We start from the raw sequence: 17,896 nt of genomic DNA on the forward strand, positions 1-17,896 counted from the left end.
GTGTTACGGGCTTTGAAGAGGCAGATTCATCCCCATTTTCAACAGCAGCCAATCAAACGGAAAGCTGCAGGGCGGATTAGGGGCTGCACAAAGCTGCTATCTGGGACCACACCGGTTTTGGGTTTCTCTGCTCCTCCGTCACTCAGTGGACCAATAAACTTTGTTTCTCCAATAAAAACGGGAACAAGGCRGCCGGGGTTTGTGCAAACAGCAGCGCCGTGGGATCTTTGACACCGTCTGCGTCTGGAAAAGCGTCTTATCGCTCAGACGACGTGTAAAAAAAATGAAATGGGTGGAAGGTAGAAAGGACATGCACTGTAAAAACACAAAACTCTACCAGGTAGTTTTAGTCTAGTTTCTAGTGATCTGCGCTTGAAGTAAGACTTGTGAGGAACTTTTCAATAAGATTCAGGAGCTTTATGTCTACAGAAGAGGAACAAGGACACTGGAAGAAGCTAAAAGATTAATAAGATGAAAGACATAAGAGTCAGAAAAGAATTAAAGTGTTGAGGAGAAAAGATTTAAAAAAATTCTGAGAAAAAATGCCAGAATTTTACAGCAAAAAAAGTCAAATTTTTGAGGGAAAAAAAATCATCTTGAGGGGAAAAAGGTCAGTTTTTTTTTTTTTTTTCCAGTGGCACTAATCCTCTTGTGTAAGTTAATACTTCCTTAATATTCATTATATAAGAAATACTGGTTTCACTGGCAGATCTTTTCTCTTATAACAAAACTATTTTCTCATAACTGAAAAAATCTGCCAGTGGAACCAATAATTAAAAAAACAAAAATCATTATTAAGGAATTAATAACTGAAAACAAGCTCCTATAAGTTGATGGGGAGTTACTTATGTTAGTTTTGTCCAATTTCCAGAGATAAAGGGTAAAAAAACCAGCTAATCATTAAACATCTTGTCAAAACAATAAAAACATAACAGATTGAACGATGACAGATGTTTGCATGGCGGTCATTGTCACGCATGTCATCGGTTTCAGAAGGAGACGCGCCTCTCCAGGAGGACAGCTGCTTTCACTCTCACCAAAAGACGAGGGAGAAAAGAGGGGATGAATATTTATGATGGATTTCTTTCCACTTGTTTTATGCTTTTCAGTGGTTTCTCCTTTGGTGACACATCCACAGACAAACACGGCGCTCCTTCTGAGGAAATCTGAGGCGTGGAGATGTCTTTGAGCGAAATGAATCGAATTCATTGTGAATTTGGCAGAAAAGAGAAATATTGAGGAAACGGACGTAAGAAGGAAAGAGATTTCATGCTGGAAACGAGGCTTCACTTAGAGCCGATCAGGCCATTTTGGCCACAAATGAAAGTATGATTGGTAAGCACTGTCACCCACTGCCTGGTGTGTGTGTGTGTGTGTGTGTGTGTGTGTGTGTGTGTGTGTGTGTGTGTGTGTGTGTGTGTGTTGGATAGAAAATGGGGAAAAATGGAAAGTATTTGGCTTGATCTGCAGTCCTGTGCTCTGAACAGTGAGGTAAATACTGAAACACAAAACTTTCTCTGTTAGGATTTCATGATTGTTTTTGTAATTTAACTTTTTTTAAAAAAAATCAAAATCACTTATTTTCTGGAAATGCTTTAGAAGTATTTGCGAGGAGTTTTCCAACATTTGCGATTATGTTTGACGGTAAATGTGACTTTTTGTTACTCACCAAATGGATCGCGGACCAACAGAGGCTTCAGGACAGTAGAAGTAAGAAATACTGCCACCTGCAGAGTTAGCAGTCACTGGAAGGTGGCCTTTTATACATGTTCATTACATTTATTTTGCACAAAATCGTTCTTAGATAATCAGATTTCAGTCYGATCAGTTCTGCCTATTTTGCGCCGTTTTAGGGCGTCCTGTCGCTTTAAATCTAAACCAGCTGCTGCTGGCCACGCCCCCAACTCCATGCTTACGCTTGACTGATGTTAAAATCAACAACAAAGCAACTGTCTTTTCCAGCAGCCATTGTACAGCGCACACAGTGATAAAACTAGCTGACCAAACATGCTGGAGCTCTGGTTGGGTTGCTAGGTAACCGGCAGAATTCTGCTGGGGTTGCTAGGTAACAACGCAGCGCCTGCCGATTTGCAACCTTACATTCCAGAGGTTTTCCAAATTTTCCAGACACCAAAAATGTAAACTTATTGCCAAGACATGTTTTATTTATTCTTGCTAAAGCGCGTAGACTGTTTCTATAAGCAGTAGAGACCCAAATGAACGTACAAAAAACAGCAAAATGTTAGTCTCCCTTTAAATCTGGATGGAAATCCATTTTGATTGCAGGCCTGGAAAAAAATAATAAAAAAAAATCGGAAAAACTGATGGAAGTTCAGGATGGCTAAAATTGACGCAGAGGCAAAATTCCAGTGTTTATGACAGCCATACCTGGGGGACAGTGATAATAAATTGTTGCTTTCCTGTAATTTTCCCTGAGTGGGCTGGATGGAGCTGAATGCTGGAGCTCAGGGAGACGAGGAAAGACGACACTGCAGGTGGGAAAAGGGAAAAGTGGAAAACAGGGACGAGTTTCCTGCTTTGGCCTGGTTCAGGAGTTTGGTTTCCTGATTGTTTATTTAGAAGTTTTCCTCTGGCATGGAGGAAAACGCTCTACGCCTCCCAATACTGTCATCTTTTTTTAACACTTTCCAATGGCAAACCAACACAAACACAGTTCATTAACTAATAATTTATTTTTTTTTACCATTTAGATGAAAAAGTCAGTGGTTCAAGAATGCACAGGGAAGACATTCAAACTCAAACCTCGTCATCTTGAGGACGTTAATGTTACAGAACACGGCGGCTCTCCTCATCCTCGGAATCACTCGCATGGATCACCTGAAAGCAATTTACATTTGGGCGTTTTGTCGTCTGGGAAAAGAAAAGGCTTACATTCTGCGTGACAGGCGAACCACGTCTCGGGTCGTAATCAAAAAAAAGCATATGTTCCTGGTTTCTACATCCATAAAACATCCATAATCATCTGGTTTGTACATCCATACACATCAGCCGTCCCACGGAGCGGCCCGGTTCATATTTACAACGCGAGCGAGAAGCAGGAGCCGGTCAACGAGCCGAGAGCGCCAAGCAAATGAAACACACAGATATTCAGACTCCTTCACACAAACCGGACCTTTTCGAACTCAGAGTTCAACATTTTTAGTGAAGTTATCCTCAAAATCCTCACGTCTACATGTTCGGTTCATTAATCTGCAAAACAGCTTTTAAAAATCACACTTGTGCATTTGTTTAAGATTTACTGCAAAAACACAAATTATAGGCTAAGTACTATTTGGTCTAGTTTTTAGTGCAAATATCTGAGAACACTTGAAATGAGGCAAAGCCAGAGGAGGTGATGTACTCAAAAATTACACTGAAGTAAGAGGAGCAATACTGCAACGTATTTTTACTCCAGTAAAAATAGAAAGTATCCGTCCAAGAAAATGCTCTAATTGGTCGAATTGATTTAATATTTAAAAATTACATAATCAAATGGACCAAAATATAACATTAAGTGSAAAGTTTGGTATTTTAAGGACAAAAATTACAATAATTCATATAAGTAACTAAAAAACAAAATTAGGCACTAGAATTTTTTAACAAATCAGTAAAAAAAAAAAAAAAAACAACTTATGAAACTTTAACAAAAACTGCAGGTGTTTGTCTGGCGAATTTTTGGTTTGTTTTTCATTCAGTGGGGAGAAAATCCAGAAATTTTTACTCARATATGAGAAACTATACTTGATAATAAAATTACTCGAGTAAAAGTTAAAAGTACAGTGCAGTAAAAAAATATTTCTAAAAGTAACTTTTAGAAATATTGAAAAAGTTACTCAATAAATGCAACTGAGTAAATGTAAGTAGTTACTATGCAACTCTGGACAAAACTAACTTACAAATAACTTTTCAGCAAGAAGCAGCAGCTTGGTTTAAGTAAAAAAATCCTTAATATTGACCAAAAAAAAGAATTAGTTCCACTGGCGCCGTTACCTAGCAACCCCAGCCAAGCCCAGCCCGTYGCCTAGCAACCAAGTTCTAGTTCCACTGGCGGATTATCTCACTTATAACGACATTTTCCTCATGTTTTAAGTGAAATAATCTGAAGTGAAACTAATACTTTGTCATCAATGGTAAGGAATTATTGATTTAAAAAAAAAAAGCTCCTATATGTTGATAAAAAGTTTCTTATAAGTTAGTTTGTCTTATTTCAGGCGTATTAATATATTTGCACTAGAAACTAGATAAAAAATGCTTGGTAAGATTTTGTGTTTTTGCAGCTTTGCCATCAGAATGGYAGCCAAAAACTCTTGGTAACTCTTGAGGAGCTGTAAAGATCCACAGCTCAGGTGGGAGAATATTATCGACAGACTTGAGTTGTAGGTGTGAAGTAAGGCGGCCATTGCTGAAAGACGATGTTTACATAAAATCATAAGCCGGTTKAGGAAGGTGTGAGTTGGATTGAAAGCTGTCGGTCCTCAGATCTTCGCCACCTAATCTGGAGCTGTAACAGCAGCTGAAGGTGGTCCAATAAAGTTTTACCTCACGGGGGCTGAATATTAAAGCCTGCCACACCGTACAGATGGGAACTATGGATATTTTTCCTCTCTTTTCACAATTAGCTGCCAGTTTTTTGTTGGTCTGTCACATAAAATCCTGMTATAATCCATAAAAGTCTGGTTGCAACGTGACAAAATGTGAAAAAGGTGAACGGGGGATGAATACTTCACACTTGTTTGCTCAGCAGGGGTTAATTAAACACAAAGTCACACGCATTCGCATGTGGATGCTATAAACAAAGTTCGTTACCTCAGTACCGCTGCCAAGCTGSCAGGCTTGTTAAAGTAAAACAACAGGAGGAATCTCCCTGTGAGGCTCGCTGAGCCGCTTTCACAGCTCTAACTTTCCAAGCACTTAAAAACCAAGGAATTCGGTTCAGATGTCCTGGAAAAAAAAAATAATAAAGTTTTGAGAAGTCTGCAGTGCGTCTCCAGACGGGCCTCAAAGTGTTTGACAGGCTATCAAAATGTGTCAATTGGACCTGAGTGAGACGGCAGCTAGCTGCTACTGTATCTCCACCTGCCTGACAGGCGCCGAGGAAAACCAACGGATGAAAAATGGACGGCTCGGTTCCGCATTTTTGTGAAATTCCTTCAGTGTGAGCGGAGCATGGGAACAGCGCTAGCATAAACCTCACTACTTATTTTGTTCAGGTTTTTTTCCCCCCCCCACAGTGGCTGAGTGAAAACTGGTTTTGGATGWTTTTGAACGTCAGCACGAAGATCCAAAAATCCTTCAGATAACATCTGTGATGCCAGTCAGACCAGATATATGGCGACTAGATACGATCTGTAACGGGTTGTTTGGGATTTCTGGAAGGGAAAACAGTCGGACCGCAGTAAAACTCCTCTTACAGATCCTGCAAACCAAGCAAATCACAGAGTTTAGAGGATTGTGGGGATTTTCTGTCGCYGTTTTTATGAGATGTAGATTTAAAAATGTAAAAATTAACAACAATAATTAGGATTATTTAAAATGGAGGTTAATTTTTCAGACATTTTTCAGTCATTCAGTTATAAATGTCACTGTTTCAAACTAAATATTTAATTAGCAGGTTAATATTTTGGTGAAAAACTAAATATTTAGCTCTAAACTGAATATTTAGTCACCAAGCTAAATATTTTTGCCTCAAATTAAATATTTGGCTCACAAGCAAAATATGTAGTTTCCATTAAATATTTAGCTTGAAATATTTCAAACTAAATATAATGGATTTAGTTCCAAACAAAATGTTTAATTTACAATAAATGTTTAGCTTTGAACTAAGTATTTAGGTTAAAGTTRAAAATATTTAGTAGAAACTAAATGTGTAGCTTCACACTAGATATTTCAAACTAAATATCTTTGTTTAATATCTGGGCTAYATATTTAGTTTGAATGTAAATATTTAGTTACAATTCAAACTAAATGTAGCTAAATATTTACATTTAGATTAAAATATTCACTCTCAAACTAAATATTTAGCTTGCTAGCAAAATATTTATGTTGAAGCTAAATATTTAGGTTTTAAACTAAATATTTGGTTTGGTTTTCTCAAATTATTGCTGTTAATCTTTGGACTTTACAGAYGGCCCTCCATACCTTACAGGGTTCGTTCTCGCCCAAATGAAACGTAATGAAAGTTTGGCGATTCGTTAATCATCAACTTTAGTTTTATATCAGACAGGAAATGTTCTAATCTCAGTAAATGTTTCACTCAGGAAGGTCATTGGCGTTGCACCGCCTCCAACCTCATGTTTCTGTGTAAACAATCAAGTTTTTTTCCCAATAACTGCCCAACGGAAACGTGATGAAAGTTTGATGATTCATAAAATACTGTTTGCATAAAACATTATATATAYTTAGATAAAGTTGTTTTCAGGTGGTAAATGATCAATAATCTGGATTCAAAACCAACTGATCCTAAAACTTCACCTCAACGGTCGTGASCTAAACTTTTAAAATATTCACATCCGCTCTATTTTTTTTATCTACTGCTCAGAGCAATCTCCTTCAGGAAGTGAAATAAGAAACGTTTTGAGAGCAGCTGTACGTTTCTGTGTCTCCTAATTGAATATAAAACTGAAAGTAATTATTTGGCAGTGAAATGGCAACGCTGCCCTCAGGGTGAACACGTGGTGGAAGGTTTCCTTTGGATCTTCAGACTCACATTGGTTCAGCTCCCGCTCTGCTAACCGTTAGCAAGAAGCCACAAACATGCAAATATATATATAAAAAAAAAAGCACAAAAAGATGAAACATGATCTTCTCATGTCATAATACAATCAGCGAGAGCTAAAAAGTTTCCAGCCTCATTCTTGTTGTCATCGTACACTACGGAGAAAAACATGGCTGTGATGTTTATCTGCCTAATTCCTATTTTTGTACTGCATGAAAAGAAACTCTCGTTTCAGTCTCTTATTTTGGCAAAGCGGAGCCTGCCAGTCTTCAGACACATTAAAACCTTGAAAGAGTATGAAAATTACGTTGGTCAACAGCAACATCTGGAAGATGGCAACCAGCGGAAGACATTATCCATAAAGCAAAAACATCTCTGGAAATGTTGCATTGTTTTGAAATTCCAGCCGTTTGTCCGTGTCACTTCATCTTTTGTCCCCAAAAACAACAAAGACGTGAGTCAGGATGTGTTGGAGGGACTAGTGGTGAAGAGGCGCAGCCTCACATGCACAAACAGGGTCATTCTGCCAAAGAGACGGACCGCAAATCAAGATAGGGCTTGGCCGAGAAGTCAAGTGAGAAATTAAAACTGTCATCAGCAACAGCATCACAAAGCTGTAGATAGAAAGATCCCACATGAGGAGCAGCAGCGGTGGTGGTACGACTGGGAGAAACGTCCCTGCTGAGGGAGCCCTTGGTTCCTTTTGGGACAAAAAGTTTCTTAGGTGCAAGTCCACCAATCGGAACGTGAAGACTTGGTTGGCCAACCGACGGTCCGGTAAGTTGGCCAAGCTGTTGCTGAAATCAGTCCAACTCAGGAAGTGGTGAGCACTGCGAAGTTACGTCCTTGGAAAAGTGCGGAGGACGCAACTTTACGGCCTGCGGTACGTAAAGTACGAAAGCAACGAGGCGGAAGACGGTCACTCGCACCAGCTTGAGGTCGGAGTTCGACGGGTTGAACGTTTCAAACCCTTTTATTGGTCCCTTTTTAAGGCAAACCAATCGAACACAGAGACAGAATAATCATACAATGTACACAAAAACGTTGGTCCATAAAACATGGAAGGTACATGCAGTTGTTTTTGTATGCGCAGTGTTCCCTTGATTAAAAAAAGGCGATGGGGGTCGAGGGAGGGAGGAACAGTCATGGAGAGGTCGCGAAGGTCAGATCACGCTTTGCTGCATTTCCCCTTCTTCTCTTTGCGCTGAAACTTCCTCAGACGTCTCGTCCAAACGTCCCTCCACTGGATCACCAAGCTGTTCTTATCAGCCACCAAGCCAACTCGCTCCGGTCCGGAGACGCCCCCTCCGGGCCCGACTCCCTGGCCCGCCACCGGGGCCGTGCCGCCCTCGGTGCCGCCCATCACCAGGAATCTTTTGCTCATCTGGATCTTGGGGCATTTGCAGGCCAGGTCCTTCATGTGTACCCACAGGATGTTGTCGCCGCGCTTCAGGGGCTCGCCGCGGCTTTTGTAGACGGACACAACGCTGACCGAGAACTTGGCCCAGTCCCCGACCGTCTCCATGTCCAACACGTTGACCTGGACCGCTGCGGAAACAGACAGTCAGTCAGTCAATCAATCAATCAATCAATCAATCAATCAATCAATCAATCAATCAATCAAGTTCCATTTGTACAGCATATTTCAGCAACAAGGCAGTTGAAAGTACACCAACATGTTGGTTGATGTTTCACTTCTTGTGGTACAAAAGCAGCTCTAAACTGGCAGGTTTTTAGTTTGTTCCAGATCTGTGGAGCATAGAAGCTGAATGCTGCTTCTCCATGTTTGGTTCTGGATGCAGAGCAGAACCAGAAGACCTGCGAGGTCCGGAAGGTCGATACCCCAGCAGCAGATCTTTAAGCCGTTCAGTGATTCATAAACTAACAACAGTATTTTAAAGTCAATTCTCTCAAACAAGCTTCTGTACTTTGATAAAAAGTTACTTGTTAGTTACTGTTGTCTTATTTTAAGTGTATTAAGACGTTTGCACTAAAAATACTTGGTAAGATTTTGTGTTTTTGAAGTGATAAATTACTGCATTGTGTCAATGATGAGTGTATGTGAACTTCGGGCTGATAGTTGTGTTTTCTTACCGTAATCCTTCTTGCAGTATTTCTTCATGTTGATCTTTAGGTTTCCTTTCACTGGTTTACAATAAGACTCACAATCTGCAAAATCAAAGACAAACAACTTTTACTTTTTTATAAAACTTCAGCTGTTAAGGTTCGACTTCCTGCAACACATGTATTCTTGAAATCTTTACGCTCCAATGCATCACTGCAATGACGGCACTGCAAAAACACAAAATCTTACCGAGTATTTTTCATCTAGTTTCTAGCGCAAATATCTCAGTACACTTGAAAAAAGACCAAACTAACTGGCAAGTTCAGCAACATATAGGAGCTTGTTTTAAGTCAGTAATTGGTGAAATAGTTCTAGTTCCACCGGAGCCGTTACCTAGCAACCCCAGCCAAGCTCAGCCGTTACCTAGCAACCCCAGCCAAGCTCAGCCGTAACCTAGCAACCCAGTTCTAGTTCCACTGGCAGATTTTTTCACTTTTATCAAGACATTTTTCCCATGTTATAATTCATTAATCTGCCAATGGAACTGGAACYTTTTCATTAATATTAAGGAATTATTTTTTTAAAACAAGCTCCTATATCTTGCTGAAAAATAAAACAAGTTTTATTTATTCAAGTATAATATTGTTGCTGCACTAAAAACTTGACCAATATTACTTGGTAAGATTTTGTGTTTTTGCAGTGAGGAAATATTCGGCGGACGACACGATGGGCCAATCGTCTGTTTACCATTTTTACTTGACGTGCCTGAATAGTTATAGTTATCATTGTGACATTCAAAGTAAGTTTATTTGTTGATTTAACTGTTTTTCCCAACATAAATCTTGTTCTGTTGGAGCCATTTTGCTCCAGATTTTATTACTTTAAGGGAACTTGAAAGAAGTTAAATGACAAAGTTATTAAATATAGTTTACAGCTGACACTGATGACTGTGTACACCATTCCTCATGGATGAATAAATTTCCTGATGAGTTCATTCAGATAAAAAAAAAAAAACCTTCAAAGGCTCCAGAGCACATGCATGTAATTATTTCCCAAGGTTTGTTTTCTAGAAATCCTGAAATATTTATTTTGTCCACTCAACGATATGAGCGCCGATTCTCTGTGTGATTGCAAAAGACATTTTCTATCAACACAGGAAGAGCAGAGGAAATGCCAGAGACCAAACTGATAAGAAACACAACTGAACGCATTTTTAAAAAAACAGATGAATGCGATCATGTTGCAAAAATAATATTCAAAGCGCTGGTCCTCTGTAGGAGATGTGGAGGATTGTTAGGAAAGCTTCACATTTCAGTTTGTCACTGGATTTTGTGAATAATTTAAATTTCATTTCACTTACTTCAACTGAAACACCTCAACGTTTGGGAGATTTCAAAATATTAGAAGCTAACTTCACATTTTTTCATTTTACGAGTATTTTAGTCAGATTAGTGAAGCTTTTTACTGCTACTTAAACACATTTACTTGTTGAGTAACTTTTTAGCCCCAAATCGCTAATCATAAACATTAGCTCCACTAATGCTAACATGCTATCCCAACATGGTATGTTGTAGAAGCTAATGCTAAAGCGCTAAGTTCAGCCATGTTGGCATAAAGAGAACACGAGCAGAATATTGACAAAGTTTTGCGCACATTTTTAATGGAAATGCCTCTAGATGCTAGCGGCTGGCAGCGAGCGGCTGGAAGCTAGTCGCTGGCAGCTAGCAGCTAGAAGCTAGTCACTGGCAGCTAGCGGCTGGAAGCTAGCGTTTCCAAAGCAGCTGTGGTTCCCTAACCTCTGTGAATACCAGGGATTTACTGAATTAACTTCTTTAAACTTATGCAGGACCTTGTGTAAGTTAGTTGTTTTTTTTTTTTACCAGGTAACATTTCTTCAACATGAGGCAGGAATTCAGACTAAAGTTGCTAAGAAGAAAATGACTTTGCAACATCATGTAGCAAACAAAATGAAAATACTAGAACCGTTATACTCCAAACGAAGAAAAAAAAAATCAAATCATATTTTCAAGTAGTAGAAATTAAGGATTTTTATGATGCTCAAAAGTAAGGGAGTTGGTCTGACCGTTTCTGGAGGAAATGACTAAATAGGAGGAAGAAGCCGAGGGCCAAAGAGGCCATAAAATGACCAAGCAGACTTGGCCTGAATGCTGCAGGTTTTATTAGCCAAAGAAAAGGAGGAACAAGCAACACTGAGGAAGTCGGAAGTAAAGATATGGATGTTTGGGGTCCAAAGTGTGGCCCGGGGACCATTTGTGGCCCCTGGGCTGATTTTGTGTGGCCCCAACTGCAATTCAAAAATGATACATAACTGTCCTGTGGATGCAGATGGAGACTTTTCATTTGTAATCAGGGTAAAAAAAAATGTAACAACATGATTTCCTTACACGGAAAAATGTCAGGTGCAAAACAAAGTATTTGTGTTTTTATAACAAAGTTTTAACAAAAGATAAAACCAAGTTTATCCAGATACCTTTACTGAAAATCCAACATTGCTGCACCAAAGTCTTATTCTTTCTTTGTTTTGAAACATCCATCCATCCATCCGTTTCCTTACTCCCCTGTCCCTCAGTGGGATCCGTTAGCCGACCTCCAGCTAACGTTCTGGGCGAGAGGCGGGGTCACCCTGGGCAGGTCGCCAGCCTGTCGCACTGTTTTGACCTAAATCCTGTTCTTGTTACTGAAAATAAAATTATTCAGTTGAGCCCAAAAGAAACCAGAAACCTTTCTTTCAAACATGCAAGACCTACTGCGGCGTGTTGGAGCCATTATAGAACAAAAAATACTAAACTTCTGCCAAAAAAATCTGAAATTCTGAGTAATCAGAAATTTTCTTGGAAAAAAAAAAAAAATCACATTTTTCAATTAATATCATAAATTTAATTTAACTTTTTGTAGAAAATTTCCAAGTTTTCTTGAAAATTTCTGAGATTAATCACAAAAGTCAAAAGTCTCCATCTAAAAGCCAAATTTGTATAATTTTTGAATTGCAGTTGAGGGCCGCACAAAATCAGTCCATGGCCCACAAACGGCCCCCGAGCCGCACTTTGGACAGCCCTCCCTCAGTTAGTCTGAGCAGCGTTTTCCCATGACTGGAAGTTTATTGCTGGTTCTTCACCTGTTAGAGCTCATGGAGAATCGGCCAATGACCCAGAAGGAAACCCTAACTGGCAACCAGAGATCCCCCTTTCACTGCGCCGTGACAAGGACAAATGGCGTCCACCGCCCCTCACACAAAACGCTGGGGTTAGCTATAGGTTGCTGATGGTGAGGCTTCTCGCCCGGTAGTTTAGGAAGAAGAAGGATGGGGGAATTTCCTGGTTCGTTTCGAAGAAGCTGGGATGAATTGACAATCAGTGACTTGTGTTCTTAGACTCTTTAACATTTTCCCAAGGAAGAAGTAAACAGGACAGAGCTGCCCCCATTTTTTGGTCGCTAAATCTAAAACGACCAAATATGGAGTTCCTGAGCTGCCTTGGAAACTCTGGAAAATCTGGAATTTGACTTGGCAATTAAACAAAGGGAAGATAATTTACTTGTATTTAAATATCTGACTGTAAGGAACACACTGTTATTTAAATTTAAGTTTGGGTAAAGGCAGAGTTGGATAATAACTAGTTACATGTACTTGAGTAACTTTTTTAAAATGTATTCACTTTTAGAAGTATTTTTATTATGCTGTACTTTTTACTTTTACCTGAGTAATTTTATTATGAAGTATCTCTATTCTAGAGTAAAATTTCTGGATTTTCTTCTGGATTTTCTTCATTCACTGAGTGAAAAATAAACGCGTTTTAACCAGAAATTCACCAGAGAGACACACAGTTTCTGTTAAAGTTTCATAAGTTTTTTTTGTTGAAAGAAACTGATTTGGAAAATATTCTTTTGCCTGATTGTAACTTTTTTTTGTTACCTGTATAATTGTTGTTTTCATTCTTAAAATACCAAAATATCCACTTCATATTTTGATCCATCTGATGATATAACTTTTAAATATTAAAAGTGCTCAATAGGCTTTTCGAATATTTGTTACTCTTATTTGAGTAATTTCATGGACGGCTACTTTTATTTGAGTAATTTTATTATGAAGTATCGCAAACCAGCAGGCAATGAAGCGTTACCTAGCAACCCCAGCAGAATCCCGCCTGTTACCTAGCAACCCCAGCRGAATCCCGCCCGTTACCTAGCAACCCCAGCAGAATTCCGCCGGTTACCTAGCAACCCCAGCAGAATCCCACCCGTTACCTAGAAACCCCAGCAGAATCCCGCCCGTTACCTAGCAACCCCAGCAGAATCCCGCCCGTTACCTAGCAACCCCAGCAGAATCCCGCCCGTTACCTAGCAACCCCAGCAGAATCCCGCCCGTTACATAGCAACGTAACGCTGAGCTCCTGGAAAAGACTGTTTTTGTTATCCAGAAACCGTTTGCTGCATTCTTGTTGGTTTTACAGGAGACTCCACTTCTGCTTTTCACAGATGTATGGCTGCACCATTTTCAGGTGCTAGTGTAAACGTAGAGTTGGGGGCGTGGCCAGCAGCAGCTTATTTAGATTTAAAGTGACAGGAGGCGATAAAACGGCTCATTCTGAAAGGAGCTGAAAATAGTTTAAAATCTCATTATCGAAGAATGATTTTATGAAAAAATGTAATTTGCATGTTTTTCTTTGTAAAACTGAACTGAGCTTCAACCTTGAAGCTTAATTTTAGTTAAACTGTCAGAAGAAAAGTTGTGACCCAACCAGAATCTGAGCTGTTGCCTTAAAGGGATTTATTTAATAAGCATTATTACCAATATTAAAGTCAGGTTTCAGATGAACAGTAACATTAGACTGTACTGCACAAGGATTGGGAAATATTAAACATTTTATGTTACTCTTCTGTAGCTATATAATGTGTCTTTTGTGTATGTTTCCAAGTTCAGCTTTTAACTTCATCCAAGGTATCTAGTCATTAAATATGCCTCCAACTCTTTAAGTGTTGCTCTTGAAACGCAAGAAAGCACAAATCAAAAGTTTGAGCCGAGCTGAGAAGTAAAACTCGACCGTCACCGATTTAAAAAATAAGTCTAATGTTTTAGAAGCAGAGGGATGTAAAAACAATAACTGTTATGCTTCGAAAACGCTCTGCTGTGCGGTGGGGAGGGGGGGCGTAATCCGCAGTTTGAGTGATGATATGTGCTATAAATCAACTAACGAATCAACATTTCCAAATCGCCACCGCCGTTCAAAGCAAACAGCCACTGCATGAAAAATAAGGACTGGGTAATTGACCGGAGCCTAAGCTGGAGAGTCGGAGGGAGTGACTGAACATATTTCCCCCCAGTCATTTGCCAAGTCTCTTTTCACACCTCAGAGCTCCCAACTTCCCCTCGATACCGTAACTAATCAGGTCTGCAGCCAATCGGCTGGCGGCGCGGCGAGCCTTCGCTCCAGGGCCGAGCGGTCGGAGTTTTAAGACAATGGAAAAATCCTGCCGTCCCGCTGCTCTCATAACTTCAAACATCCAGACCCGCCCTGCCTTAATATTTATTCCACACCTTAAAAGTCATGTCTAGAAAGGTTGAGAAATATGTTTTTGTTCCTCTCGTAAAGCAGTGGCGCTCATGGGTGAGGCGCAGAGCGGCTAGGCTAACCTGCTGGCTCCTCCGTGCTGCTCACCGCAGCTGTGGGGTTGACCACCGGGATCTCTGAAACACACAGGAGACGCAAATCAATGCCCGTCCAGAGCGTGAAAACATCCGTGCAGATGCAGAAAACACGCAAGGAACACGCAAACAGGTTCAGACGGAGATGATCGCACACACACAGTTTGATATGTTTACGTCAGTTTGTTTCTTTCTCAGGTCGATTCTGACAGAATGACACCTAATGGTTGAATGTCGACTTACACTGCAAAAAAACAAAACCTTACCAAGTATGTTTGGTCTGGTCTCCAGTTCAAATATCCTATTACACTTGAAATAAGACAAAGCTAACATAGAAATGAGTTTTAAGCAAGATATAGGAGATGTTTTAATAATTTCTTAATATTCATTAGCAGATTATTTTACATGTAACTCTACGTTTTCCCATCCTGGTTTTGCAGTGTAGCAGGAGAAATACCTCGTGTTTTTTTTACCAAAGACAAAAGAGAGAAATCCTCCGTTGAATCTGACGCTACTACATCTTTGTTTACATCTGGTGAAGAAGGAAGTGGCGCTCAGTGTTTTCAGAGGTTTTCTTGTTGTTTCAGTGGCTGTCCTTTAAATCTAGACTAAAAAGTACATGAGGGTGATTGACAGCGCTAAGCCCCTCCTCCTGGCTCTGATTGGTTGTTTTAGGGTCGTTTCTTCAGACGGCAGCATTAGCTCAGACAGGAGGCAGGTGAGATCAGATTTCCCACAGATCCTCTGCCTGTTATCAAACTGTCATGACATGGAGACATTTTAATAAAAGTTGCGTACTGCAGCTTTAAGTTTGCCACCCTCCTTCAGTTTTTTGCCCCTGCCTCGTCCCCCTGAGGAGAAAACATCCTGGTGCCCCCAGCAGATGCCGGGTTAACTCTGCGGCGTAATCTCCCCGTTTGGACAGACGGACAGATGGCGCGGGCATCTTGAGGCAGATGCCGCCCCCTCGCTGGCGGCGCGATGGAATTCCTCCTGGACCTCTAATCGTATGCGACCTCCCAATACAAATGCTAATGCTAACACCGCTGGTACCGAAACACAGAATTACCGGAACGCCGGCTTGGCGGATCTGCTTTTGATTAGGTTGAGGGTTTTCAGTCCAGTGTGTGTGTGTGTTGGGCGGGGTTTGGTTCTTGGAAAGCTGTTTTGAGGCAACGCAGCAGTTGTCTCTTTAAAATTATGTACACCCTGCCAACCAAAACAAACAGGGGCGCGCGGAGGCCTTGTGGCGGCCGCCAGGCGCAGCTGCTGCGGGCGCTCGGAGGCCCCGAGCCGCCAGCGCCTCGTCTTGTGCAGACGGACAGATGCTGAAAGGACGGGTGGACATGGCTGCTGCCGTCATACTAATTGGCTGCTCAGTGGGATTGTCTTCTGTCTTGGGAAACGGGAATCTCAGGAGGCAAAAGTGACAATCATGAGACCATTTAAATAAAAATGAAAAGCAAAATACATGACAGGATTCAGTGCTGATAATGAGAACAAAAGCATCCGCACTGCAAAAACACAACATCTTTATTATTTTTAGTATATATATAGACTGAAGACTTTTATCAGCATGTGATTGATTAATTTATTTATTGTTTATTGCRACAGGCCTGTTCATAACATCAATGTTGCTCTTAAAAGTAACTTTTTATCAAGATATGAGAGCTTGTTTAGAGTCAATAATTGAATATTGATAAACTGGCAGATTATTTCACTTATAACAAAACATTATTATCGTGTTATAAATGAAATAATCTGCCAATGAAACAAAAATTATTGACTTAAAACAACCTCTTATATCTTGATAAAAAAAGTTACTTTGAGTTAGTTTTGTCTTATTTCAAATGTGCCAAGATATTTGCAGTAGAAACTGGATAGTTTCTTGGTAGGATTTTGTGTTTTTGCAGTGAAATCCCAATAATTGAAGTGGTTGCAACATTAAAGCATGTAGAAACACTCCATTGTGTGGCTCTGCAGTAAATCCAGCCGCGTATTTTGCTTCAAAAAACCAGATCACAAACACACATCTACTGGTTTCCTTCCCCTCCCAGGACAGATCAGCGTCACTCAGAGTCCTGCGTAGCTGACCATCCGTGTCCGCAGTCGTCTTCCCCCTTCATGCCCATCTGCCATCTGCTGCAGGGGCTGCGTGTGAGAGGAGCAGCGTGGCAGCCTGCGGCAGCGTGGCAGCGTGGCGCTGCGAGGCCGGGCGGGGCCCCGCTCCACTCTGAGAGCCAGCAATGTGGCGCTCAGTGTGGCGGGGAGCTGCCCTCACTTACACATGGCTGTGTGTGCCAGGCCGCTGGTGGAACTCACAGCCCACAAGGACACACACACACACACACACACACACACACACACACACACACACACAAGTTTGTCACAGAGGAAATTAAACACCAAATCTACTGCACTTAGAGTGAAAACACACACACACACACTACATGAGAGTGGAATAACAGTGGCAGCTGTTATGGATCGGGACGACACAAACACAACATGTTACCAAGTTGTTTTTTTTTGTCGAGCTTCTAGTGGAAATATCTCAGTGCATTTTAAATAAGACAAAACTAAATGAAAAATTACTTTTCATCAAGAAACAGGAGCTTATTTTAAGTCACAACATGGGAAAATAGACGTGTTGCTACAAGTGAAATAATCTGCCAGTGGAACTAGAACTGGGTTGCTAGGCGACGGGCTGGGCTTGGCTGGCGTTGCTAGGTAACGGCGTCAGTGAAACTACAGCTTTTTCATCAATATTTAGGAATTATTTACTTAAAAGCTTCAATATGTTGCTGAAAAATTAGTTTGTTTTATTTCAAGTGTACTAAACTATTTCCACTAGAAATTAGAGCAAAAATACGCGGCAACATGTTGTGTTTTTGTAGTGTGCGTTTTAGCTTTCTACGAACAAAATCTCAAGTGTTTCTGGTCGAACCTTTAGTGCAAATATATCTTGGCATTCCTGAAGTAACCAAAACACTTTTCAGCAAGATATAGGAGCTTGATTTAAAACGGTAATTTGAAAATGTTGATGAAAAAGTTTCACTTAAAACTTTGTCCCACGTTACAAATGACATAATCAGCCGGTGGAACTACAACTTTTTTTAACCAACATTTACAAACAAGCTTCCATTTCTTGCTAAAAAGTTACTTCCAAGTTGGTTTTTGTTTCAAACATATTTTCACCAGAAACTAAAATAAAAATACTTGGGTGAGATTTTGTGTTTTTGCAGTGCAGTGACTCTCCAGAAATCAGCAACATTTTCCTTTATTGCTGTACATGTTTCTGCTCAAACCTGCAGGTCTTCTACACTCCTGACAACATCCATCCATCCATTTTCTTGCACTCTTGTCCCTTAGTGGGGTCGGGAGGGTTGCTGGTGCCTCTCCAGCTATCGTTTCGGGCGAGAGGCGGGGTACACCCTGGACAGGTCGCCAGTCTGTC

General features: G+C 40.5%; 1 protein-coding gene across 1 annotated transcript in view; it reads right to left on the minus strand.

Annotated features, from left to right (window-relative positions):
• Positions 1–6,954: 6,954 nt before the first annotated feature.
• Positions 6,955–17,896, minus strand: part of ntn2 (netrin 2) — a 59,463-nt gene continuing 48,521 nt past the window's right edge. Inside the window, exons 5-7 of the mRNA XM_008436404.2 lie at positions 14,431–14,484; positions 8,810–8,884; positions 6,955–8,263 (exon numbers count right to left, since the gene is read on the minus strand). Of these exons, the coding sequence (XP_008434626.1) occupies positions 7,884–8,263; positions 8,810–8,884; positions 14,431–14,484 (509 nt within the window). The 3' untranslated portion in view covers positions 6,955–7,883. The remainder of the gene's footprint in view (positions 8,264–8,809; positions 8,885–14,430; positions 14,485–17,896) is intronic.

This window comes from Poecilia reticulata, linkage group LG19 (assembly GCF_000633615.1).
Source record: "Poecilia reticulata strain Guanapo linkage group LG19, Guppy_female_1.0+MT, whole genome shotgun sequence".
Classification (NCBI taxonomy): Eukaryota; Metazoa; Chordata; class Actinopteri; order Cyprinodontiformes; family Poeciliidae; genus Poecilia; species Poecilia reticulata.